The 19979-nt window shown below is 54.6% G+C and overlaps 6 protein-coding genes across 6 annotated transcripts; 4 read left to right on the top strand and 2 right to left on the bottom strand.

Moving 5' to 3' along the window:
* Positions 1 to 144: 144 nt before the first annotated feature.
* On the top strand, positions 145 to 834 carry J4E87_005143 (uncharacterized protein; the record flags this gene model as incomplete). Its single annotated transcript, XM_049376759.1, has 4 exons — positions 145 to 254; positions 309 to 415; positions 472 to 567; positions 617 to 834. The coding sequence occupies 4 exons, from the start codon at positions 145 to 147 to the stop codon at positions 832 to 834; spliced, it is 531 nt and encodes a 176-aa protein (XP_049233615.1).
* A 156-nt stretch (positions 835 to 990) lies between these two features.
* On the bottom strand, positions 991 to 1934 carry J4E87_005142 (uncharacterized protein; the record flags this gene model as incomplete). Its single annotated transcript, XM_049376758.1, has 3 exons — positions 991 to 1596; positions 1646 to 1878; positions 1931 to 1934. 3 exons carry the CDS (start codon positions 1932 to 1934, stop codon positions 991 to 993), a joined length of 843 nt encoding a protein of 280 aa, XP_049233614.1.
* A 249-nt stretch (positions 1935 to 2183) lies between these two features.
* DBP10 (ATP-dependent RNA helicase dbp10) lies at positions 2184 to 4971 on the top strand (the record flags this gene model as incomplete). Its single annotated transcript, XM_049376757.1, has 3 exons — positions 2184 to 2751; positions 2805 to 3389; positions 3437 to 4971. The coding sequence occupies 3 exons, from the start codon at positions 2184 to 2186 to the stop codon at positions 4969 to 4971; spliced, it is 2688 nt and encodes an 895-aa protein (XP_049233613.1).
* Positions 4972 to 10156: 5185 nt separating this feature from the next.
* J4E87_005140 (uncharacterized protein) lies at positions 10157 to 12183 on the top strand (the record flags this gene model as incomplete). Its single annotated transcript, XM_049376756.1, has 2 exons — positions 10157 to 10804; positions 10861 to 12183. 2 exons carry the CDS (start codon positions 10157 to 10159, stop codon positions 12181 to 12183), a joined length of 1971 nt encoding a protein of 656 aa, XP_049233612.1.
* Positions 12184 to 14220: 2037 nt separating this feature from the next.
* Positions 14221 to 14920, bottom strand: J4E87_005139 (uncharacterized protein; the record flags this gene model as incomplete). Its single annotated transcript, XM_049376755.1, has 2 exons — positions 14221 to 14789; positions 14848 to 14920. The coding sequence occupies 2 exons, from the start codon at positions 14918 to 14920 to the stop codon at positions 14221 to 14223; spliced, it is 642 nt and encodes a 213-aa protein (XP_049233611.1).
* A 295-nt stretch (positions 14921 to 15215) lies between these two features.
* Positions 15216 to 17709, top strand: DBP4 (ATP-dependent RNA helicase dbp4; the record flags this gene model as incomplete). The annotated part of the gene is made up of 2 exons (XM_049376754.1): positions 15216 to 15338; positions 15397 to 17709. The coding sequence occupies 2 exons, from the start codon at positions 15216 to 15218 to the stop codon at positions 17707 to 17709; spliced, it is 2436 nt and encodes an 811-aa protein (XP_049233610.1).
* Between the last annotated feature and the right edge of the window lie 2270 nt (positions 17710 to 19979).

Raw genomic sequence — 19979 nt, 5'->3', positions numbered from 1 at the left:
TGCAGTAGTGACCTCATCGGCAGGGGTCCGTGCGGCGTCTCACACAAGCACACTCATTCGTCTGCCGACCAAGCATCCCCATACCACTAGCCATAGCGCGTTTTCATCGCAACCCGAAGTAGTCCTACACATTACCAGAAAAATATGGATTTCCGAGATGCCTCGCGTATGGGCGATGCAGATGAATCTATACTAGCCGAGCCGTACCGACCGTTCTACAAGATATTTGGAGGCCAGCCCATCTTAGTTAAACAGTGCGTGCAACCTAGTCTAGGGGATCCTCGTTCAAGTCCTAACGTGCGATTCAGAAATAATGACTACGATCGAGTAGCCTTCAGAGAGAGGCCATGGATGGGTGTGCTGCTGTTCGATAACGTGTCTTCGGACGCAAGGGATCATGCTGCGAACGAACGAAGTATGCCAGGATCTGCCGAAAGTACAAGAAGATTGCGTAGCTAACAAATATCACAGCTTTCCTTTCGTGGCTGAAGCTGAGTGTGTATATGGCCATTGTGTCTGTTGCCATCGTTATGTCGTTCCATCTCAAGTCGGAGCCCACTCCACTTGGTAAGTCAATAGCAAAGTCTCATCACACCATGCTCACAGCTCTGCACAGAAAAACGTTTCGCGTTGCCACTAGGAATCGTGTTCTGGCTTCTTTCAATAGCGTGCATGTTGTCTGGGTTGTCGAACTACATCAATACGGTCTCGCGGTACAGCACGCGGCGGGCGCTCGTGCAGACAGGTTGGAAGACGCAGGTCGTGTTCACCGTGGTGTCAAGTGCGATCGTTGCGACGTGTGTACTGTTTCTCTCTACGAATGCAGAGAAGTAGATCGTGTTTGATAGATTGTATCTTGCGGATGCTTTCAATGCAGTATATGAAATATCATGATGAATCGTTACGCCTGTGCTAGTGTTTTGCCAGCAGTTTGGTTGTTCCCCTACTTATTCGCCCATACACTTGGTCCCGCGCGTGCAAACACCATGCTTAATCAGCCTCGAGGATGGCCCAGGTCTGGTCGTCAACAGTGGTGTAAATCAGACCACCCGACAATAGATCATCACCAGCCTTTGCAACATCGGTTGTATCCATACCAAGTTGCGCCGCAATCTCGTGCTGGTTCAGACCCTCGTTGGACTGAGGAGTGGTCTTGAGATGGTTGAACACCCTCTTCGCTGACGCAGTGTAACCGGCAAGATCATATCCGCCGCCGTAGCTACCGCCATCTCCCACTTGTTGCTGTCCTCCAGCGCCATTCGTAGCGGCACCACCCTGCGCACTGCCAGGGGGCCCACGCGTGAAGTATAGATGTACCGCGGTCGCTTCAAGCAGGTGATAGGAGACTTCGTTCATGTCTTCGACTGGACGGATTACGGTCGCTCCGACGGATCTTCGGTCGTTGAAGCTCTTCAGCTTGCCCCATGCTCGGCAATAAGCACCTTCGACGAGCTTCGCTTTGGTAGGGTTGGTCTGCTCTGCAGCATCGGAATCGACCCACTGCTTGACCTCTACGCTGCCAGTGCCATCGTCGAGCCTATAGGTTGTGTTTGTAGTCTGGTTGGATATGTTGCGTATTTGACCGACGAATGTGAGCTTAGGAAGCGGTTAGTATAGCCAAATGGACCGTGAAATTCGTGCATACCTGAGTAATCACAGTGCCGTCGATTTTGAAGGCGTCATTGCTGCCGACTTCGAGTTGAGCATCAAGTATCTGCTTGATGGTGACGGGTCGCAGGGTATCTTGGGCACGGTCTTGTCGACCGCCAGGGCTCTGTGTACTACCACCCTCTCCCGGTATGAAGCCGCCTCCGCCAGCACCACCGCCAGCGCCGTAAGAGGTGGTACTGTACGAGGTTTCGTAGCCGCCGTAATTGTCTAAAGAGGTTAGAATGAAGGGTCCAAGGCCGATCAGAAGGGGATTGCATACTCATCTCGTGGGTGTGGGTTGGGTGACGCGATGGCAGAAGTTCGGTGAGGGCAAAACGCGTCGGACGCGCCTGCCTCATCGCGGGGCACGTGGAAGCTAGCGACTAGATGCGCCATGCTCATCCCTGCCGCCAAGATTTCGTGAGGCCCGTGCCCGAAATTTTCCAACAGCCAGACTGGAGGCGCGACCTTCAGACGTCAGGTAGGCAAAGTGCATCACGTCGCCTCCGACCCCTACCAACCATCCACCTGTCATGGCTCCCCGCGCGAGCTCGCCGGCGCTCTCCGAAACCGAGTTCGACATATTTGATGCCCTCGCTGGCGGTGATGATGTTCAGCAAGAGGCGGATTTGAACGCAGATCTGGGCGTAGATCTGGACGTCGGGCACGATGACGGATCCGACGACGAAGCCTTTATCGCCGCGAAACAGGCTGCCTCGAATCGCAAAGCCTCGAATGTCGGAAAGTCAGTTAAGAAAGGTGGAGGCTTCCAGGCCATGGGGCTGAACGCGGCGCTTCTCAAGGCCATCACGCAGAAGGGATTCAAGATTCCGACTCCAATCCAGCGCAAGGCCGTTCCGCTCATGCTCGATGGACAAGATGTCGTGGGTATGGCTAGGACGGGTTCCGGAAAGACGGCCGCATTCGTCATCCCCATGATCCAGAAACTCAAGGCGCATTCTGCCAAAGTAGGCGCTCGAGGAATCATCATGTCGCCCTCCCGAGAACTGGCACTGCAGACGCTGAAGGTTGTGAAGGAGCTGGGTCGCGGCACAGATTTGAGGACTATTCTGCTTGTTGGAGGTGACAGCCTCGAAGAGCGTACGTGTACACAGGCAGAGCATCTATGAAAAACGAGACTAACATGTTCGCAGAATTTAGCTCCATGACCACCAACCCCGACATCATCATCGCTACCCCTGGTCGCTTCCTGCATCTGAAGGTCGAGATGGGCCTCGATCTGTCCTCCGTAAAGTACATCGTATTCGACGAAGCCGATCGCCTTTTCGAGATGGGTTTCGCGGCGCAACTAGCTGAGATTCTGCATGCTCTACCCACCTCGAGACAAACACTGCTGTTCAGTGCGACACTCCCCAAATCCCTCGTAGAGTTTGCGAGAGCAGGTCTGCAAGAGCCAAAGCTCATCCGTCTCGATGCTGAGAGCAAGATCTCTCCAGATCTCAAAAGTGCCTACTTCACAATCAAGTCGGGTGACCGTGATGGCGCGCTGCTTCACCTCCTCGACAATGTCATCAAGGTGCCGGTAGGCGAGACCGACGCATCAAAGAAGGCCAAGGCAGATGCGGAGAAAGCTGCCAACAGCAAGAAGCGGAAGCGCAGCGACGGATTTGTCAAGGACGTCCCGATCGCTGAGTCCACCATCATATTCGCTGCAACAAAGCACAGAGTGGAGTATCTCGCGAACCTTCTTCGCAATGCGGGATACGCCGTGTCTTACGGTACGTAATCGTATCTTCTTATGTGATGCTCTTGCTAACTTCACAAGTGTACGGCAACCTTGACCAAACAGCGCGCAAGGAGCAGATCCAGGACTTTCGCACTGGCTTGACTCGCATTCTCGTTGTCACCGATGTGGCTGCTCGTGGTGTGGATATGCCCCATATCAACCACGTCATCAACTACGACTTTCCTTCGCAGCCCAAGATCTTCGTACACAGAGTCGGACGAACGGCTCGAGCTGGAAGGAAAGGATGGGCGTATAGTCTGTGCAGACATGTCGACCTACCCTACCTCATAGATCTACAGCTTTTCCTCGGTAAACGACTCCTAGTCGGGAGGTCACACGAAGAGCCAAACTATGCAGAAGACTTTGTCGTCGGTAGCTTGGCACCATGGCAACTGGAATCGTCTGTCGAGATTGTGAACAAACAGCTCGCCGATGACGAAGACCTAGCGCTTCTCTTAAGCGTAGCCGAAAAGGGTGAGCGCCAATATCAACGAACACGCAACCAGGCAAGTGCACAAAGTGTGGGACGAGCTAAGGAGTTGGTTGCATCTCCCAACTTTGCAGAGACGCATATGCTCTTCAGCGATGACGCGCATAGTGCTCAGAAAGCGAAGGAGGATATGCTTGCACGAATTCAATCATTCAGGCCCGCGGAGACCGTATTCGAGATCGGCAAACGAGGTACCCAGAGTGACACAGCCGAAATTATGCGCAAGAGGCGTGAACAAGTCGGACGACAAAAAGCCAAGCAAGCAGCCAACAAACGAGCCGCGGACGATATGGACCCACTTCAAGCACCTGCAAGACAGTCAAACGGTGAAGAAGCATCGGAGGATGAAGAAGACGAGGTTGAAGTCGCTGATGGCGTATACGACTCAGAATCTGATGAGCTCGAGGTGTCTGTCTCGCAACCATCCTCCAAGAAGTCAAAACAGGACAGCTGGAAGAATGATGACTTCTTCATGTCATATACTCCCAAGGAGAACATGGCAGAGGAGAAGGCCTATGGAGTGAGCGGAGGAGATGCCGGCAACACCAACTTCGTGTCAGCAGCAAGGGCAGCAGAAATGTCACTTGTGAACGATGAGATTCAGGGCTTCGCAGATGCGGCCAAGTCGAAGATGCGTTGGGACAAAAAGTCGAAGAAGTACGTAAACCGCACCAACGACGAGGATGGCTCCAAGGGAGCCAAGATGATTCGAGGAGAAAGTGGGCAAAAGATTGCAGCCAGTTTCCGCAGCGGTCGCTTCGACGACTGGCGCAAGGCGAACAAGGTCAAGATGCCTCGAGTGGGCGAAATTGAAGCCCCCAACCGGTCTGCTGGATCCTTCAATAACGCCCCGCGCTACAAGCACAAGGCCGAGAAGGCTCCGAAGCAGGCTGATCGGTACCGCGATGATTATCACGTCCAGAAGAAGAGGGTGGCTGAAGCGAAGGAGAAGCGCATCGGTGCATGGAAGGATGGAGGCGCCAAGAGCGAACTCAGAGATGTGGACGCTGTGCGCAAGAACCGCAAGGTGCAGGAAAATCGCCGAGCAAAGAATGCTCGTCCCTCCAAGAAGCGGAAGTTTTGAGTTCAACAAATGCATTGAATCAATACCCTATGCCCAACGACATGAATCGGCTATAAGATTTTCTTCAGGCACGTGTCAGTGAACTAATACCCGTGGGCCCTCGATTATTGTGCGCGGACCGAGGTGAAAACAATCCGATTTGACAGCTGTACGATGTGGCGACTAAAAGAAAAAGCGTTAGATTTTTAGCAATTGGCCAGATCTCGATATTTGTGCGAAGAAAGGCCGTTATGACCCGCATGGTCAGGCCATGTTTGCTTCTTCAGAGCCCGCGTCCCCGTCGGTTCTGTGTAACGCTCCATGTTGGCATTGCTTTGCTGTGCCACAAAGGTGCGGGCGGATTGGCGAAAGTTTATCGGGGCCCTGCGACATGGCAATGGGCGAACATCCTGCCATCCTCGGACAGCGCGCGTATTGACTCGATAGTGGCTTTTTGTGCGCATCGTCGTGGTCGACGAGATTGAAAAGTTTAGACACGATTTCTTTCGGTGCGACGCAGTCCCTTTTTGTATCGAGCATGTATCGGTTTGCTCCAAGGTTTATTTGCTGGCGCGGTAGCTGCCACCAGTGTGGTCGGATTGGGACTGACAAGCTGCAAGTCACGCTGTAGTCCAAACTATGCACACGTTGTCGACTAGGATAGAGTTGCCGGCGTCTATTGACGTCGGGTAGTGTTGACACTGACAGGCGACCGCGTATAAGTCCGCGTATTGGGTGAAGCGCCTCCCAATCTCACGCCATTGTGATTAAGGTCCGAAGCAGGGATAGGGGCCTCTTCGGGTACCCATGGCATATTGTGGGCAGGCACGTCATTCCTCGAGGAGATTTCTGCGAGCCGGGACGAGTGCACTGTAAGGGTGCACACCAGCCCCTGTTTAGTGCCAACGCCGCCAGACTTCAATAATCCTTCTGCACGCAGCCATCTGCGGCTTACCCGACGACCTTCGAGAAGCCGCCACTGAGTGTTTTTTTTTCTGCATGGTCGCACAGGAGCGCGTTTTGCCATGCGATGGTGGGATGCGTGGCGTGTTGAGGGCAGCCCTCTCTGCTACTGCACCCGTGGGCTCGGTCTCCGTGCCGCGGTGCGCAGGGCACAGCATAAGAAACTTTGTTTCACGTCAACGGCTTTTTGATATTCGCAAGAGCCCAAATCGGAAGGGCCAATCTCGCTGCGAAACTCTTTGTGGGTTTCGATGAAAATCATCCGCCTGAACGAGCCATTTGCGCACCAACGGCTGCGGCGTGGCTGTCGTCGGAGAGGCGCAGTCTAGGCTATCGCCAGTCGGGTAGATGTAGGCGTAGTCACATTTCGTATCTCGGTAAACGGCTCTTGGGTATTGATAGAGCACTTTACCGGACGGAAATTTCTCGCTCCGTTGCGGGCCTGATGAGACTACCCAAGGTCGTCGAGGGGTGAGCGAATAATCCTGCAGGGCTCGCTTGCCTTGTGTCACGAGATGCTGCAGGGTGCCTTGAAGCCAGGCGTGAGCCGCATCGAAGAATGCATGTGTCAGAGAGGCTCCGAGGAGCATATCGGCAATAACACGTCTTAGTTGGACACCTGTTGGGCACTGAGACCAGCCAGGGAGCTGCCCGGCCCGCACCCAGTCGCAAATCGACAATGGGACCAGCGACGGGCAAGCATGCAAGGACCACAGGGGAAACGGAGAGGCCAGCGAGGGTCCCTGGTAGCCGACTACTTTTGGCACAACGTGTCCTGAGCACCGGTTCGTAGATCCCGCCCGCAGGCCTGTCGTGATATTCGGGTCCTGGCCAAGCGGCTGACTCGTGGCTTATCAGCTCTAGACACTGCGATGCAAACTCGAGATGCTGGCATTGTAGCACTATGACAGGGCTCCATCAGTTTGCAGATGATCGCATCAGGGTTGGCATCAAACGGAGCTCAACAGAGAGCTGCACCTGAATCAACGAAACGGCAGGGCCCGCCGGGAAAGGACAGTAATCCCGAGACCCTGGACAGGCCGTTATGCGCATGCCGTAGCCTCGGGGAACCGTAAAGAGAGATGAGAGCAATCTGCAGGCGATATAAGACCTGCTGTTAACGTCGAAATATCCGCTATCTGTGATTATTTTTGGACCTCAGCAATCCTCGACGAGGCTAAATGCAAGGTCTAGTCCTGGGCTTCTCGCGTTGCCTTGTCGGTTGGATTTATATTTTCCGCGCCGGGGGCCAATCACGACCCACTCGAAAAGCTGGGCGGATCCGACACATTTGTACAGGATGGAAATTTCTCTTTTGCTCGGCCGTAGTGGCTAGTCATTGTACGATCCGGATGACCTGCCCCGACGGAGGAAGAAGAAACGCTCATGCAGGACCCGGCCTCGAGTCATGCCCCCTGCGTCGTGATCTCGGTTCAGGCCGCAGAGAGCAGAGTGAACATGTGCGGACAAGGTTCACTGGCGAGCACGTTGCGTCCCTGCACTTCCCAGGTGACGGGACATGTGCAATGCCTTGTGGCTGCAGATCGCAAGTATTGAAGTCATTAGACAATTACAAATTGAGATGATGAGGGTTAGGGAGGACGAGTATACAATGCTGGTGGCAGGATGCGCTATTCCCAGCTAGTGCAGAGGTATACACACCCACCTCTGCCCTAGACGCGGCATCGATCTTCACGGCAGTCGGCTCAGCTTACCGCTATTCCGCGTTGGGGTCAAGCATCACCGGTGAATATGGCCTTCGTCCGTGGTGCAGCATCACAAGTTTGCCCTGCCGCAGTCGCCGTTCCACCTTCTACATGCGAAAGAGCGGTTGGGTAGCCGTCATGGGGCAGTCGGCACACTAACGCTGGTGCCGTTGCTCACACACCTGGCGGCAGCAGCATGGAAGGCCTCATCTTGCCAGCATCGTCGACTTGTCATGACATGCTTGGCTGGCTGCGATTACTTTGTGAGCTTCGGCCCCGCATCGTCAATGCTGCGCACACTCCAATAAGACGAGCAATATCGGTGGTCATGCCGTCGTCGCTCGGGCAGTTTACGGGCAGATCGTCAACAGCGCCAGCGTGCGATCGATATACCCACCGGAGTATTTTGCGTGTGCTATCCCAATGCGACACGGCCCACGCCTATAACGGATGCATGATATACCACTGGCTTAGTCTGACCATGGGCACTATGTGTACGCTTTGCTCCCAGCACTCGACGCCACGGCGAGGCACACCACCTCGGGCGGCTGGAACACTGGACCGCCCGGCCATGTTCTGCAGGTCGAGGGGATCGTCTCAAATGCACCGAGTCCGCTGTTTGACCTGTCCTGCACACGGCGCTGGGCATGCAGAAGAAGGTACCAAGCGTGTGCGCCACATCCCGACCTCGACATGCTCCAGAGACTGTACAGAAGACTATCCAGCAGCTACTACGGGGACCAGGTGCCACGGATGCAGCTTACCGTCGCTTGCACGTTCTGAACCAGAGCACATTGCATCTGCCAGATCCATCACCCGCGCCATACAAGCTTACAGCGCCAGCGCCATGCCACTAGACGTAGCGTGTCGCATGACGAAGCAGGACACCCCACAGCGTCGATTGTTCAAGGGGATTATGACGAGTTGCTTTTCGGGAAAAGAGCGACTGCTTCCAATGCATCGACGGGAAACTCCACACACAGGCGCGGCCCTGTCAGCCATATCCGAGTGTCGATCGTGGCATCGGATGTGTATCCAATTTTTTGTTAGTCGCGATAGAGTTTGCGCCAGCGGAGTGCGTCATCAGCGCGCAGTGGTGCTTTTGCAGCTCGCGACAGCAAGACCCTGAGCAAGCTTTCCCCGGCAGTCCATGCAGCGCAGCCGCTACGAGGCGAGATGTTCCGCTGCGACCGTCGGTCGGTGCGAAAAGGCCTGCGAGGCGATCAATGCAAGTGGTTGGTCTGAAGGGTCCGGAAGCGCGACTGACAGTGACAAGCGTCTTGATAGTGCACCACAACCGCGGGCCTGTCAGTGGGAGCCACACCTGTCGGCCTGCTCACCTCGCGGCGGCCGGTGGCAGGGCTCGCGTGGGTGAATATAACTGCCTTGCTGTGCGGCCTCTAGCTGACCGTCAATTCTCCTCTCGTGGGCGCCGTGGCTGCCGGACGCAGCCAAAAAGGCAATTACTGGGTCGCACATAAGCGCACGCCGAGGATTAAGGGCGCCGACTTATGCTATGCTTCAATTGAAAGTTTGCCTGGGCGGCTGCAAAACAATGGTGCATAGCGCGCAGAAGCGCGACCATATCTCGTTAGCACACCCCGGTTCGAGGACGGTGCGGAAGACAGGGGGTTGAGCGGCCTCTGACAAGGCTCCCCAACCCGCACCGCCCATGCACGCAGACAGCTGGCGGCCGTGCATATGTGATTCCGCGGGTGCATCGACCGACTGGGAAACCGGCCTAGCAGAAATGTCGAAGAACCATCAGCCGAACGAGGGAAGCATGTAGCAGTCCCCGAGACGCACCCTTCCCTGCTCCCGTTGCCCGGAACTCATCGTGGCCCCCTTCTCCTGGATGGCCCGCCTGCACGACTTGACAGGGATGTAGCAAAGATCTGTGAGTAGAATCTCCATAACCGATTGTGGTTATTACTGGGGAATGTCCGCCGAGTCGACTTCTGTTCTGGTCCACGACGAGTCGCCATCCCACTCCCTCATTGGTCCCACCCCATACAACACCACCACCTCGCCGCTTCTCTTTCTCGCCGCCCCATTGCCTGCCGCTGCCGTCGACACAAGGCCGACACTGGTCCGACACCGTCTCCATTCTGACGCCGAGTTAACCAGACACATCGCTGTTGTCGACCCCATTCGCCCACTATCAAAAGGTATTTCCATGCACTCTCTTTTGCCTCTCAGGCCGTGTCTTCCTTCAAACTCTTCATGGCCCACAATGCCGCCACCCTGTATTGAAACTTGTTTGGACATGAGCATTTATCGATTCGGCGACTGTCCAACCATAAGGGAATGCCCTGCCTCTGGTCATTGTCTTGATCTTCTCCTCGCTTGTGCACTAGCTTACCTGGGACGCCATGCAGGCCTCATCATACTGCCACACCAACATCTCCCTACCGTGCACTCTTACTTCGCAGATCCAAGGGCATCGTGCGAGACAGCCCACTTGTCCGCTCCAGCGTTACCTCTAATCATTGTGCTCTTGCTGCTTACGCGGCGTTTGAGCGCGCGGTGGTCAAACTATGCAGAGCCTGGTGCTACCTGGTCCGACCTCACTCCTTACCACGCCATTCGGGCGGCCTTCAGAACCTGAAGACGGCCTTGCCAAGTTCCGGTCGAAGTTCAGTCCTAACAGGTCTGAGCACCAGGGCTACCCGTCTCCGCCCATGTCAGAATCTCATTCCCCGTCTCGTCGAACAGCACAGCTTGAATCTGCGCGCCTCTCTTACCCTCCGCCGGGATCATCTCAGAGACAGGACAGCCTGACTCAACCGCCGACTCTACCATCGCTGTACGATCCGCGGTCTACGTCGGGAGCGCATGCTCTTCCCCTACAGCGGCCACTTTACCCTGGAGAACCCCAGCACAGGGGTCAAGCGCTCCATTACCAACCCGGACGTGCTCACGAGCACCAATCTTACCCTCATGTCATTCCGCATAGCTACGGATATGGCTATCAAAATGCCGGCCTGCCCCCTTATGCTGGAGTCCAGCACGGAGGCCCGATGGTGCAGCAAGGTGCGATGATTGCACCACCACCGTCAAGACCGACGAAGCCAGCCAGACGCACAAAAGCGCACGTTGCGTCAGCTTGTGTTAACTGCAAGAAGGCACATCTCAGCTGCGACGTCCAACGCCCATGTGGCCGTTGCGTCGCTTCTGGAAAGCAGGTTAGTCTTTGCGGCGCGAAGTCAAACTCTGGCGAGTGATCTAACGCATCAAACAGGACACATGCAAAGATGTGCAGCACAAAAAGAGAGGAAGGCCACGATTGAGAGACGACAGAGAGTTCACTAGATCAGACGACGGAAGACCACCTAGCCAGCTCGTAGGAGCGCCACCTACCTCCGAACCTCACGCTCATCAAGCGCCTTACCCAGTATCTCAGCAATATCGACCCTTCGAACCTCAACGAAGTCTGGAGAGTACTGCGCACCAGAAGGAGCTCCATTCCGCTGCGTCTGCGCCCCGGGACACGCCCAACAGCGTGGGTGACTACAGCGGAGTGCAGGCACCTCCCTACGGTGTGGGACCGAATTTGGCGTACCAAAAGCTGCCTGTCGTTTACCTAAATTTGGACCTGGTGATACAAAAAGCAAACCAGGCTTTCGCGGACCTCGTATCGTTCCTCGGAGACATCAGGGGCAAGCATCTTGGCGAGCTTCTGGAAGCGCGGCAGAACGAGAGCATGCAGAAGCTGCGAAACGACTTGCGCGATGAGCGCGACGAACGTGAGCCGACGTACATGGCGCCCATCACCCCGGTCGGACAAGATCCCATGCGCGCGGTGATGGAGTCGGTCCAGGATCAAGACATTGACCATGTCACCCAGGGGTACACGAATCGGCCCATGTACCTCAGCTTTCGTCTGCCGGCTAGTGGACAGTACCAGTCGCTGTCGGTCCAAATCCGGCTTGCCAGGACGTCTCTGTACTTTGTGACGCTCGTCGTGTGCTCACCACCAAGACACGCGGGACCGACTCTGTTAACGCAGCAGTTAGCGCCCTCAACATCACGACATACCTCTCAGGCCATGTCCGCACCGACAGCAGTCTCGCAATTCACGCCGCATCAAGAGCGTCGAACCTCAACGACAAGCTCTGGACCAAACTCGCCCTTCATCAACATCTCCTCCATCCGCACGTCCCTCCCCACATTCAGTCCAAGCTCTTACAAGAGCAGCCCTTCGTACGGCTACTCTCCCACCGCAGGCCCAGAATCAGGCTACTTCCCGACCTACCAAGTCCCGCCGCAGCCCACCAGCAGCGCATACCCTTCGCCATACGCACAACCAGCGCGTCCCCCAGCCGCAACATCTGAACCTCTCCGCGAGCTCAACCGGCCTCCCCGTCTCGAAGGCCTCCATCTGCCGCCCATTCGAACAGGGCCCGCGCCGCTTGGTTCCCCGCTCCACGTCGAAACAAGCGCTGCGGAACGCGAGCGTGTGCGAACGCACGACTCACCGTCGAGTAGCGCCGAGCAGCGGAGGCCCGAGTCGCCTGACATGGGCAAGCGGCGGCGGTTGAATATACATGAGGTGCTCGACTAGACCAGACAAGTCAGATCGTCAAAGCCAGGAGGAGGTCGATTGATTGACGTTGCAATGCGTTCCCGTTCCTGAGACGCGTCGGCCGGTGTGAGGAAGATTGGAATTGGTGCGTGCAGCGGGGTCATTGCGGTTCGCGCGAAAAGAAGGGATCATGCGTGTTTCCAACAGGCTGGCCGTGGCTCGTGGCTGGGCTGGCGTTAGAAGTGCGGAGGGTACCGACAGTCGGGTTCCCTTGTCTGACTTGAAACTGAAACTCGGCGCTTTGCGAAGCGGAGGCGGGAATGGCGCATGTTGCACACGGACGGGACGACGACATGGATCTCATCTCATACGACAATTCTTTCCTCACGATATCTTACTTGTCGCTTCTTGGGTTGCATTTGCTTGCGGTAGTCGTTGTTTGCTGTCCTTGCATTTTGGGGCGTTGGTTACCCACTCGTGTTGTTTTTCTTCTGCGATGTTTTGTCGTAACAAGCCATATTTTGGGATTTTGCCCATTCGTCATCTCTTGCATATGACAGCGCGCTCATGGTCCTGCTCTTTCTATCGATATCACTGCTCTTGTCTTCGTCGCGATTAGCATTGCTTGACGTGCGTACGTTACCGTTTGGCTCTGGCTTCTGCTTCTGTTCTGGTTATACGTCGCATATTCGTCATCGTTACGGCGGTGGGTGGCTTGGAAACCTGGCTTGATCTTGACAGCGTTGTGGTGCGTGTTGTCATCTTCTCTCTTCGTATGCGTTGCTTTTGTGGGCGGGTCTTTGCGGTTCTTATCGAAGTCCTCGTCGTACGGTGCGTTCACGTCTTGTACCACTGTTGATCCGTGCCCTCGCGTTGGTGTTTCATCGTCAACCCGGGACTGGGTTCTGAGTCGCTTCCCCGCCTCACTTGTATAGTAAACGCGTTTACGCACGAATTGGAGGTCCGTGGGTGTTGGCGGGAGTACTTGTCGTTCCCTGATGGGCGGCGGAGTAGCGAGTGGGGGGCCAATTTGGGTCCTTGGGCAAGACATGGATTCGCGTGAAAGACCAGAAGGAGCGGAAGACAGAACAACGTCTCAGCCGCCAGACCACCAATATATCTATACCACCCACCTGTCGGATGTCTGAACCGACGACAAACACACCACGGGAGATTACAAGGACAACAACAGTCACGTATGGTTCAAACTACATTTCTATTCTTGGTCCACCTCATCACCATCCACCGCCGAGGTACCACGCTCTCTTTCGACAAGAGAGGCCCGGATACAAGTCCGGAAGTATATATGTGAACCTGTACATACCACGCATTTACGAGCGAAAGCAGTTTGGCTACAAGCTCTAAAGATAGTTCTAGTTATGGGGGGAGTGGGGGTTTTTTCGGTTGTGAAAGTATTGGCTGCTAGGCCAGGTGGAGGATATACCCGCATTTGGTTTCTCGAATGTTGCAGAGGATTGGATGGACACTTGGAGATAGATAGCGCAGAATATGCTGGCTATTATGAGTTTCTTGTTTGTATCATACAGTTTTGGAATAGGCATGAGAGAATATGAAGGATCTTTGAGTCCTTCCTTTACCCATTCTCCCCTGTCCAAAGTACCCGATCAGAGTGCAATGTGAAATGAGGTTGTCCAGAGCATGTAGATCTACGGCCCGTGGCGCTTGTAGTGCTATAAGCCTCGATATGTGAAACAGCTACTGTAGTTTGGCGAAACCTTAATGCTGGCGACGAACACACTGTTCGCGCATTCCAACCTACCAGGCGAGGCGGAACGCGAGATAGGGTGACAGCCGAGATGAGGATGTTGGGGGCGAGACTCATTCAATATGACGTGCAGAGACTGAGGTGAATAGTGCAAGGTGTTTATTGTGTATGCAGTGGTAAGAACAAATGGGTATCTTGGTTATGAAAGTATGGTTCAAGGGTGCCGGCTGCTGACCTTTGAGATAACCGGGCGCAGGCGACAGAGCGCTAGATCCCGGGCATCTGTGATGGCTACCGCCTCTGGGACAGCGGATCTTGTATGCGGGATACAGAGGAGACACTGGAGGTGCTCATCCCAGAGCCTTGACCTTCTTCTTCTTCTTCTTTGTACCATCCGCGGCCTCTGGTTTCTTTCCCTGTGCAAACTCCCTCCAGCTGTTGATGCGCGTGTCCCTGGTCTTCTCCCAAGCTTCATCTTGCTCCCTCTTCCGCTTGCGCTCCTTGATCTCCTCGTCTTCCTTCCTCTGTGCACGTCCCTCTTCTCTCATGGCAGCCTTCTGCTGCCTCTGCTTCCTCATCTCGTTGTCTCGAATGACCCAGATGACCTTCTGTCTCCACTCCTTCGCAAACTCCTCGCCACGCGTCTCCTCGTCGTCGGCTGTGAGCTTCTTCTCTCGCATGAGCAGCATGCGCGCATCGGCAATGTTCTCGTCTAGCTCGGCGCGCAGCTTCTCGTCGAGGAGGACGGTCTGGGCTTTCTTGAGGCGGTCGAAGGCATCGGGGGCGAGCTCGTTCTTGGTCTTGTCGGGATGGATGAGGAGGGACTTGGCGCGGTAGACTTTCTTGATGTCGGATTCGGGGACACCGGGTTGCAGGCCGAGGACGGCGTAGGCGTCGAGACTGAAGACGCTGCGGATGCCTGGATTTGTTAGTCTAAGTCGCTACATATCAAGAAATGAGCATAGATCTCAACTTACGGTCTATCTCAGCGTCCTTGTCAAGTTCTTTGCCGAGACCTGCGAGCTGGGCATCGATATCGTCGTCCGCCATGGTGGGTTGTAGACGCGTTGTTTGGAGTCGAGTGTAGATGATATGGTGTGTAGTCGATTGGAGGTCGAAAAGTGAACAAGGCGAATTCTGCACGCCGCACTAAGCCCAGTCCAGTGGTGTTGGAAAGTGAAAGTGAAAATAGCAGCTCGCGATGCGATGGCGCGTGAATGCGCGAATCCCCGCGGCGAAGCGCACGGACCCACCGAGGCCGAAAGTTCTCCACCAAAAAGTTCTCTCGCGATGCGCCAGTCGACATCAACACCGAAACAAGCCGAAGACTCGATATCGCGCCGCCATGGTCGCATCTGGCATCACTGGTCACACGCGGCCTTTCAAGCCCAAGAAGAGGGAGAATCTCCAGAAGAGGAAGCGCGACGATGTGGACGTGGAGAAGCTGGAGCAGGCCGTCCAGCAGCTGGTATGAACGCGCCGATATACAGGAGACATGGAGCGCAATGAACTGACTGTACATGCAGGACCCTAAGAATGGAAAATACAAAGACTTCACCGACCTCCCGCTTTCCGACCCGACCAAGCAAGGCCTCAAGTCGTCGCATTTCGCCGTTATGACCGACGTTCAAGCCAAAGCCATACCCTTAGCTCTACAGGGACACGACATCCTCGGATCTGCGAAGACGGGCAGCGGAAAGACACTCTCCTTTATCATTCCCGTCCTAGAGAATCTGTACCGCCTACAACACATTGGCCCCGACGCCGGCTTGGGCGCCTTGATCCTATCCCCAACTCGAGAACTCGCCATCCAGATATTCGACGTCCTGCGCAAGATCGGACGACATGGACACATGTTTGCGGCGGGTCTGCTCATTGGAGGAAAGAGCTTACAGGATGAGAGGGAGGCTCTGACCAAGATGAACATAGTCGTCGCAACACCCGGTCGCATGTTGCAGCACTTGTCGCAAACAGCAGCCTTCAGTGTGGACGATCTGAAGATGTTGGTGCTGGACGAAGCGGATCGAATCCTTGACATGGGCTTTCAGCGCGACGTGGACGCAATTGTCGAATATCTCCCCAAGGAAAGACAGACGCTGCTCTTCTCTGCTACCCAATCAAAGAAGGTGTCCGACCTTGCGCGCTTGAGCCTCCAAGACCCGGAATACGTATCTGTACACGCCGAAGACAAGAGCGCAACTCCAAAGGGCCTCACGCAAAACTACATAGTCTGCCCCATCGAAGAGAAGCTGGACACCCTCTGGAGTTTTATACAAGCGAGCAAGAAGTCGAAGATTCTTTGCTTCTTTTCATCTGCAAAGACTGTTCGATTCGTCTACGAGTCTTTCCGTCACATGCAACCTGGTATACCGCTGCTCCACATCCATGGTCGTCAAAAGCAGGGAGCTCGACTTGACACCACCGCAAAGTTCTCCGCCGCGAAGCATTCCTGCCTATTTGCTACAGACGTCGCAGCCCGAGGACTGGATTTCCCAGCAGTTGACTTTGTAATCCAGGTCGACTGCCCCGACGATGTCGACACCTACATCCACCGCGTCGGTCGAACAGCACGATACAACCGGGAGGGACGAGGAGTGCTCTTCTTGGCACCAAGCGAAGAAGAGGGTATGCTGAAGCGTCTGGAGGCTAAGAGAGTACCCGTCGAGATGATCAACGTGCGCCAGAAGAAGCGTCAGTCAATCAAGGACCAGCTACAGAACATGTGCTTCCAGGATCCAGCTCTCAAGTATCTTGGCCAAAAGGCCTTCATGACGCACGTCAAGTCGATATATCTACAGAAAGACAAGGAAGTCTTCAAGCTCAAAGAGTACAATTTGGAAGCATACGCCTCTAGCTTGGGTCTGCCAGGAGCGCCAAAGATCAAGTTCTTGAAGGATGACAACAGCAGACAGAAGAAGCAGGCATCAAGACAAATGATCGAGGTCTCGGACTCCTCCGACGCTGAAGAGACGGCCAAGGCAGACAAACCTGTGCGAACCAAGTACGACCGCATGTTCGAGCGCAAGAACCAGGACGTTCTGGGAGAACATTATCGGAAGTTGGTCAGGGATGGGGATGAAGAGGGCCCAGCGGACGAATTCAGTGGCGCTGGAGCGACTAACAACGCGGCCGACGACGACTTCATGGCCATAAAACGGCGAATTCCAGCGGAAGACGATGCCAGCGATGTTGACGCTGAGAAGGCTCCCGAAGTCCCGCCCGGCGGTCGCCTTGTTCACATTGCTGGTGCATCCCAACCCATCGTTGTCGACAGTAATCGCCGCGAGAAACTCCTCCAATCCAAGAAGAAGCTCACCAAACTCATGGACAAGGGAAAGAAACTCGTCTACGACGACGACGGCAACCCGCACGAAATCTACGAACTCGAAGACGAAGAGCAATGGCGCGCCAAGGGTCTACCAGAAGAGCAACGCCAGAAGTTCATCGAAGCAACACGAGAAGTCGTTCAGGCCGCTGATGTCGAGGACAAAGCGACTGCAAAGGCGAAGAGGAAGGAGAAGTTGCTCAAACGCAAAGAAAGAGAAAGGGCTAAGCAAGCTGGTGAAGCTGGTGACGATAGTGACGATGCGGGTGTCGAGCTTCCCGATCCCGGTGAGGATCTTCTTGCAAACTTCAGGGCGGACGCGGAATACAGTGACGAGGAAGATGAAGAGCAAGAAGAGCAGCCGAAGAAGCAGAAGAAGTGGTTCCAGTCTGATTCTGAGGATGAGGAGAAGACTGAGAAGAGGAGGAAAAAGAAGGCTAAGGCGGCGCATAGAGTGGAGGAGCCGGAGACGCTGGAGGATATGGAGGCGCTCGCTGCGGGCCTGCTGGACTAGCTGTCTTGCATCGGCGTGTAGATGTTTTTATAATGCCATATGGTTATCAAGTTCTTACCAAGAGTCTCGTTTTACACTTCCCACAACTACGATTATGCGACTTTCAAAAGTCGACTTATCTGTCACGACTACAAAACGTCCAACCGGTCGACCCATCCCTCCGCCCCGGACCGAGGCTTGCTTACCGGAACTCGCACCCGGTCGTTAGCAAGGGGTGGCTTACCATGCAGTTGGTATTGCCGGTATACAACCTCGCATGCACTGTATAGTGCTGAATCGGTAGGCTAAATGCATATTCGTTGAGCCTCCTTCACCCGTCTCCCGGTTACAATACGAGGCTTTATATGGCGTGTAGATGAAAACGCATTGGTGGGTTTCTATCTTGGGAACGTGGTGGTGCGAGGGAATATCCAGGAGTACAGTTCGTATTCCGTGTAGGCGGTGGGTGTAAGAGTACCTAGGTAGCATGGGGTATATACTATATACAGGCCTGCGTTCCTGGGTTTTCTTGTCTCTTCGACCGATGTAAGGCATCGGATACAAAGCAAAATCTTATAACAGCGCCGTGTGGTGTTAGTCTACTTCCACTCCGTCTCTTCTGCTATCCCAACGAACGTCCCTCACGATGCATCTTCCCACCTCTCTCCTCATCGCTTTATCCTCCCTCCTCACCATCACGACCAGTACTCCAATCCTCCCCCGCGCCGCCCCCATCGGCACACCCCACAACATCTACCTCAGCACCTGCACAACCCGCTCCCTCCTCTCAGACTCCACTCTCTCCTCCGCGATCCTCTACACCGGCCCCGCCTCCAGCACCTCCCCCACCGACATCGGCACCGTCTCCTCCTCGCGCGCCATCCAATGGGCCGGCTTCACACGGCGTGTCGATCTCGAATCTGGGGTGTTTGAGTCGAAGATTAGTCAGAGTGCTGATACTTTTGCGAAGAGTGAGCTTGCAGGTGCGGCGTCGTTGAGTGGTACGGATGGGGGCAAGGAGGAGTTTGTGTGCTTTAGGGATGGAGTGAGTACGTTTCGGTTTGGAAGTGGGGTTGTGGGGGATAGTGGGGAGACGACGGTTTGTGTGGCCGAGTTTTGGTGTGCGAGTGTGGGGGTTTAGGTTGGGAGGGAGGAGGTAGTGCATGGCATTGGATTTGATTTGATTTTTGGACGTATATTGACATGTGTTTTTGGAAGTACGGCTTATGAGAGACATGGAAATTCTGCTTTGAACTTGCTAGACGACTTGCCATCCTCCATGAGTAGCAATGGTTAGCAACCCGCGAGTTCCTTCTATACCTTTGCCGTGTTATAACCTCCATGAAGCATTTAGGGGGTCTTGGTGTATACAAAAAAAAACTTCACCCCTAATTTTCAACGTTCACATAGGCAAAAAAAAGGTCAAAAACTACAACAGCGGGTATTCCCCGGTGGTCACCCACCCGAGTACTAATCCGCCGATATCTTGCTTAACTAGGGCTGAGCGGACGGGAAGCCGTGGTCTCAAGATTCTATGGTCGTATGTGGAAGAAATGGCGGAAAAAATTGTCTGTATTGTCGGGTTTGGAGTTTCTGACGTGAGGATGGAAGACGGAAAGCAGTAGGTGGAAGGCTCGGATCAATGTGAAAAGCATACAGCGGTCACATGGAGTTTGTTTGAGTAGGTGAGACACCTGTACTCCCGCGTTGTCGTTCCATGACAAGAGGTGCAATGAGACATGCGGGTGCAGTGGAGATACCAGATGTTGGTAGCGCTGCAACAGCAAACATCCCGCAGAAAGAGTGTAGAACCGCATACTATGACGTACATGACAGATCTCGTCTAACCTGCCTCATCCAAAACATTTCAAAAATGTACATTCCCGAGATCCCATTGCCAACCACACCTGCGTATGCACCTCCGGTAATAGTCGCTTTGGCGTTCCAGCTCTCCACACCCGCGAGCGTAGATCATCGAGACAACTACTCCACAACTAATTTCCCGTTCCTGAATCTGGCTTCCTTCGCTCCGAAATAGCGTACCAGAGTACACTTACATGCAGCTCGGCTACGACTGCCCATCGTAATTTCAACGTATGTGACTTCTTGGGACCGAAGAATGTCACGAACCACGGTACGGAAGTGCAAACTTATGTCCGATCGCGGGTAAGTTCCTGGCTAGAGCTCTCGGGCTACAGTCTCGCCGGCGGTTTCCTGCCTTCTAAGCGACGGACTGGTCGCGAACGTTACGGAGATTTTAGTTGGGGGTTGGTGTTTCAACTGTCTTGTAC

This window comes from Alternaria ethzedia, assembly GCF_023757985.1.
Source record: "Alternaria ethzedia strain BMP 0044 chromosome Unknown scaffold_10, whole genome shotgun sequence".
NCBI lineage: Eukaryota > Fungi > Ascomycota > Dothideomycetes > Pleosporales > Pleosporaceae > Alternaria > Alternaria ethzedia.
The sequence above is the reverse complement of the archived record's forward strand: the minus strand, read 5'-3'. Positions and strand labels throughout refer to the sequence as shown.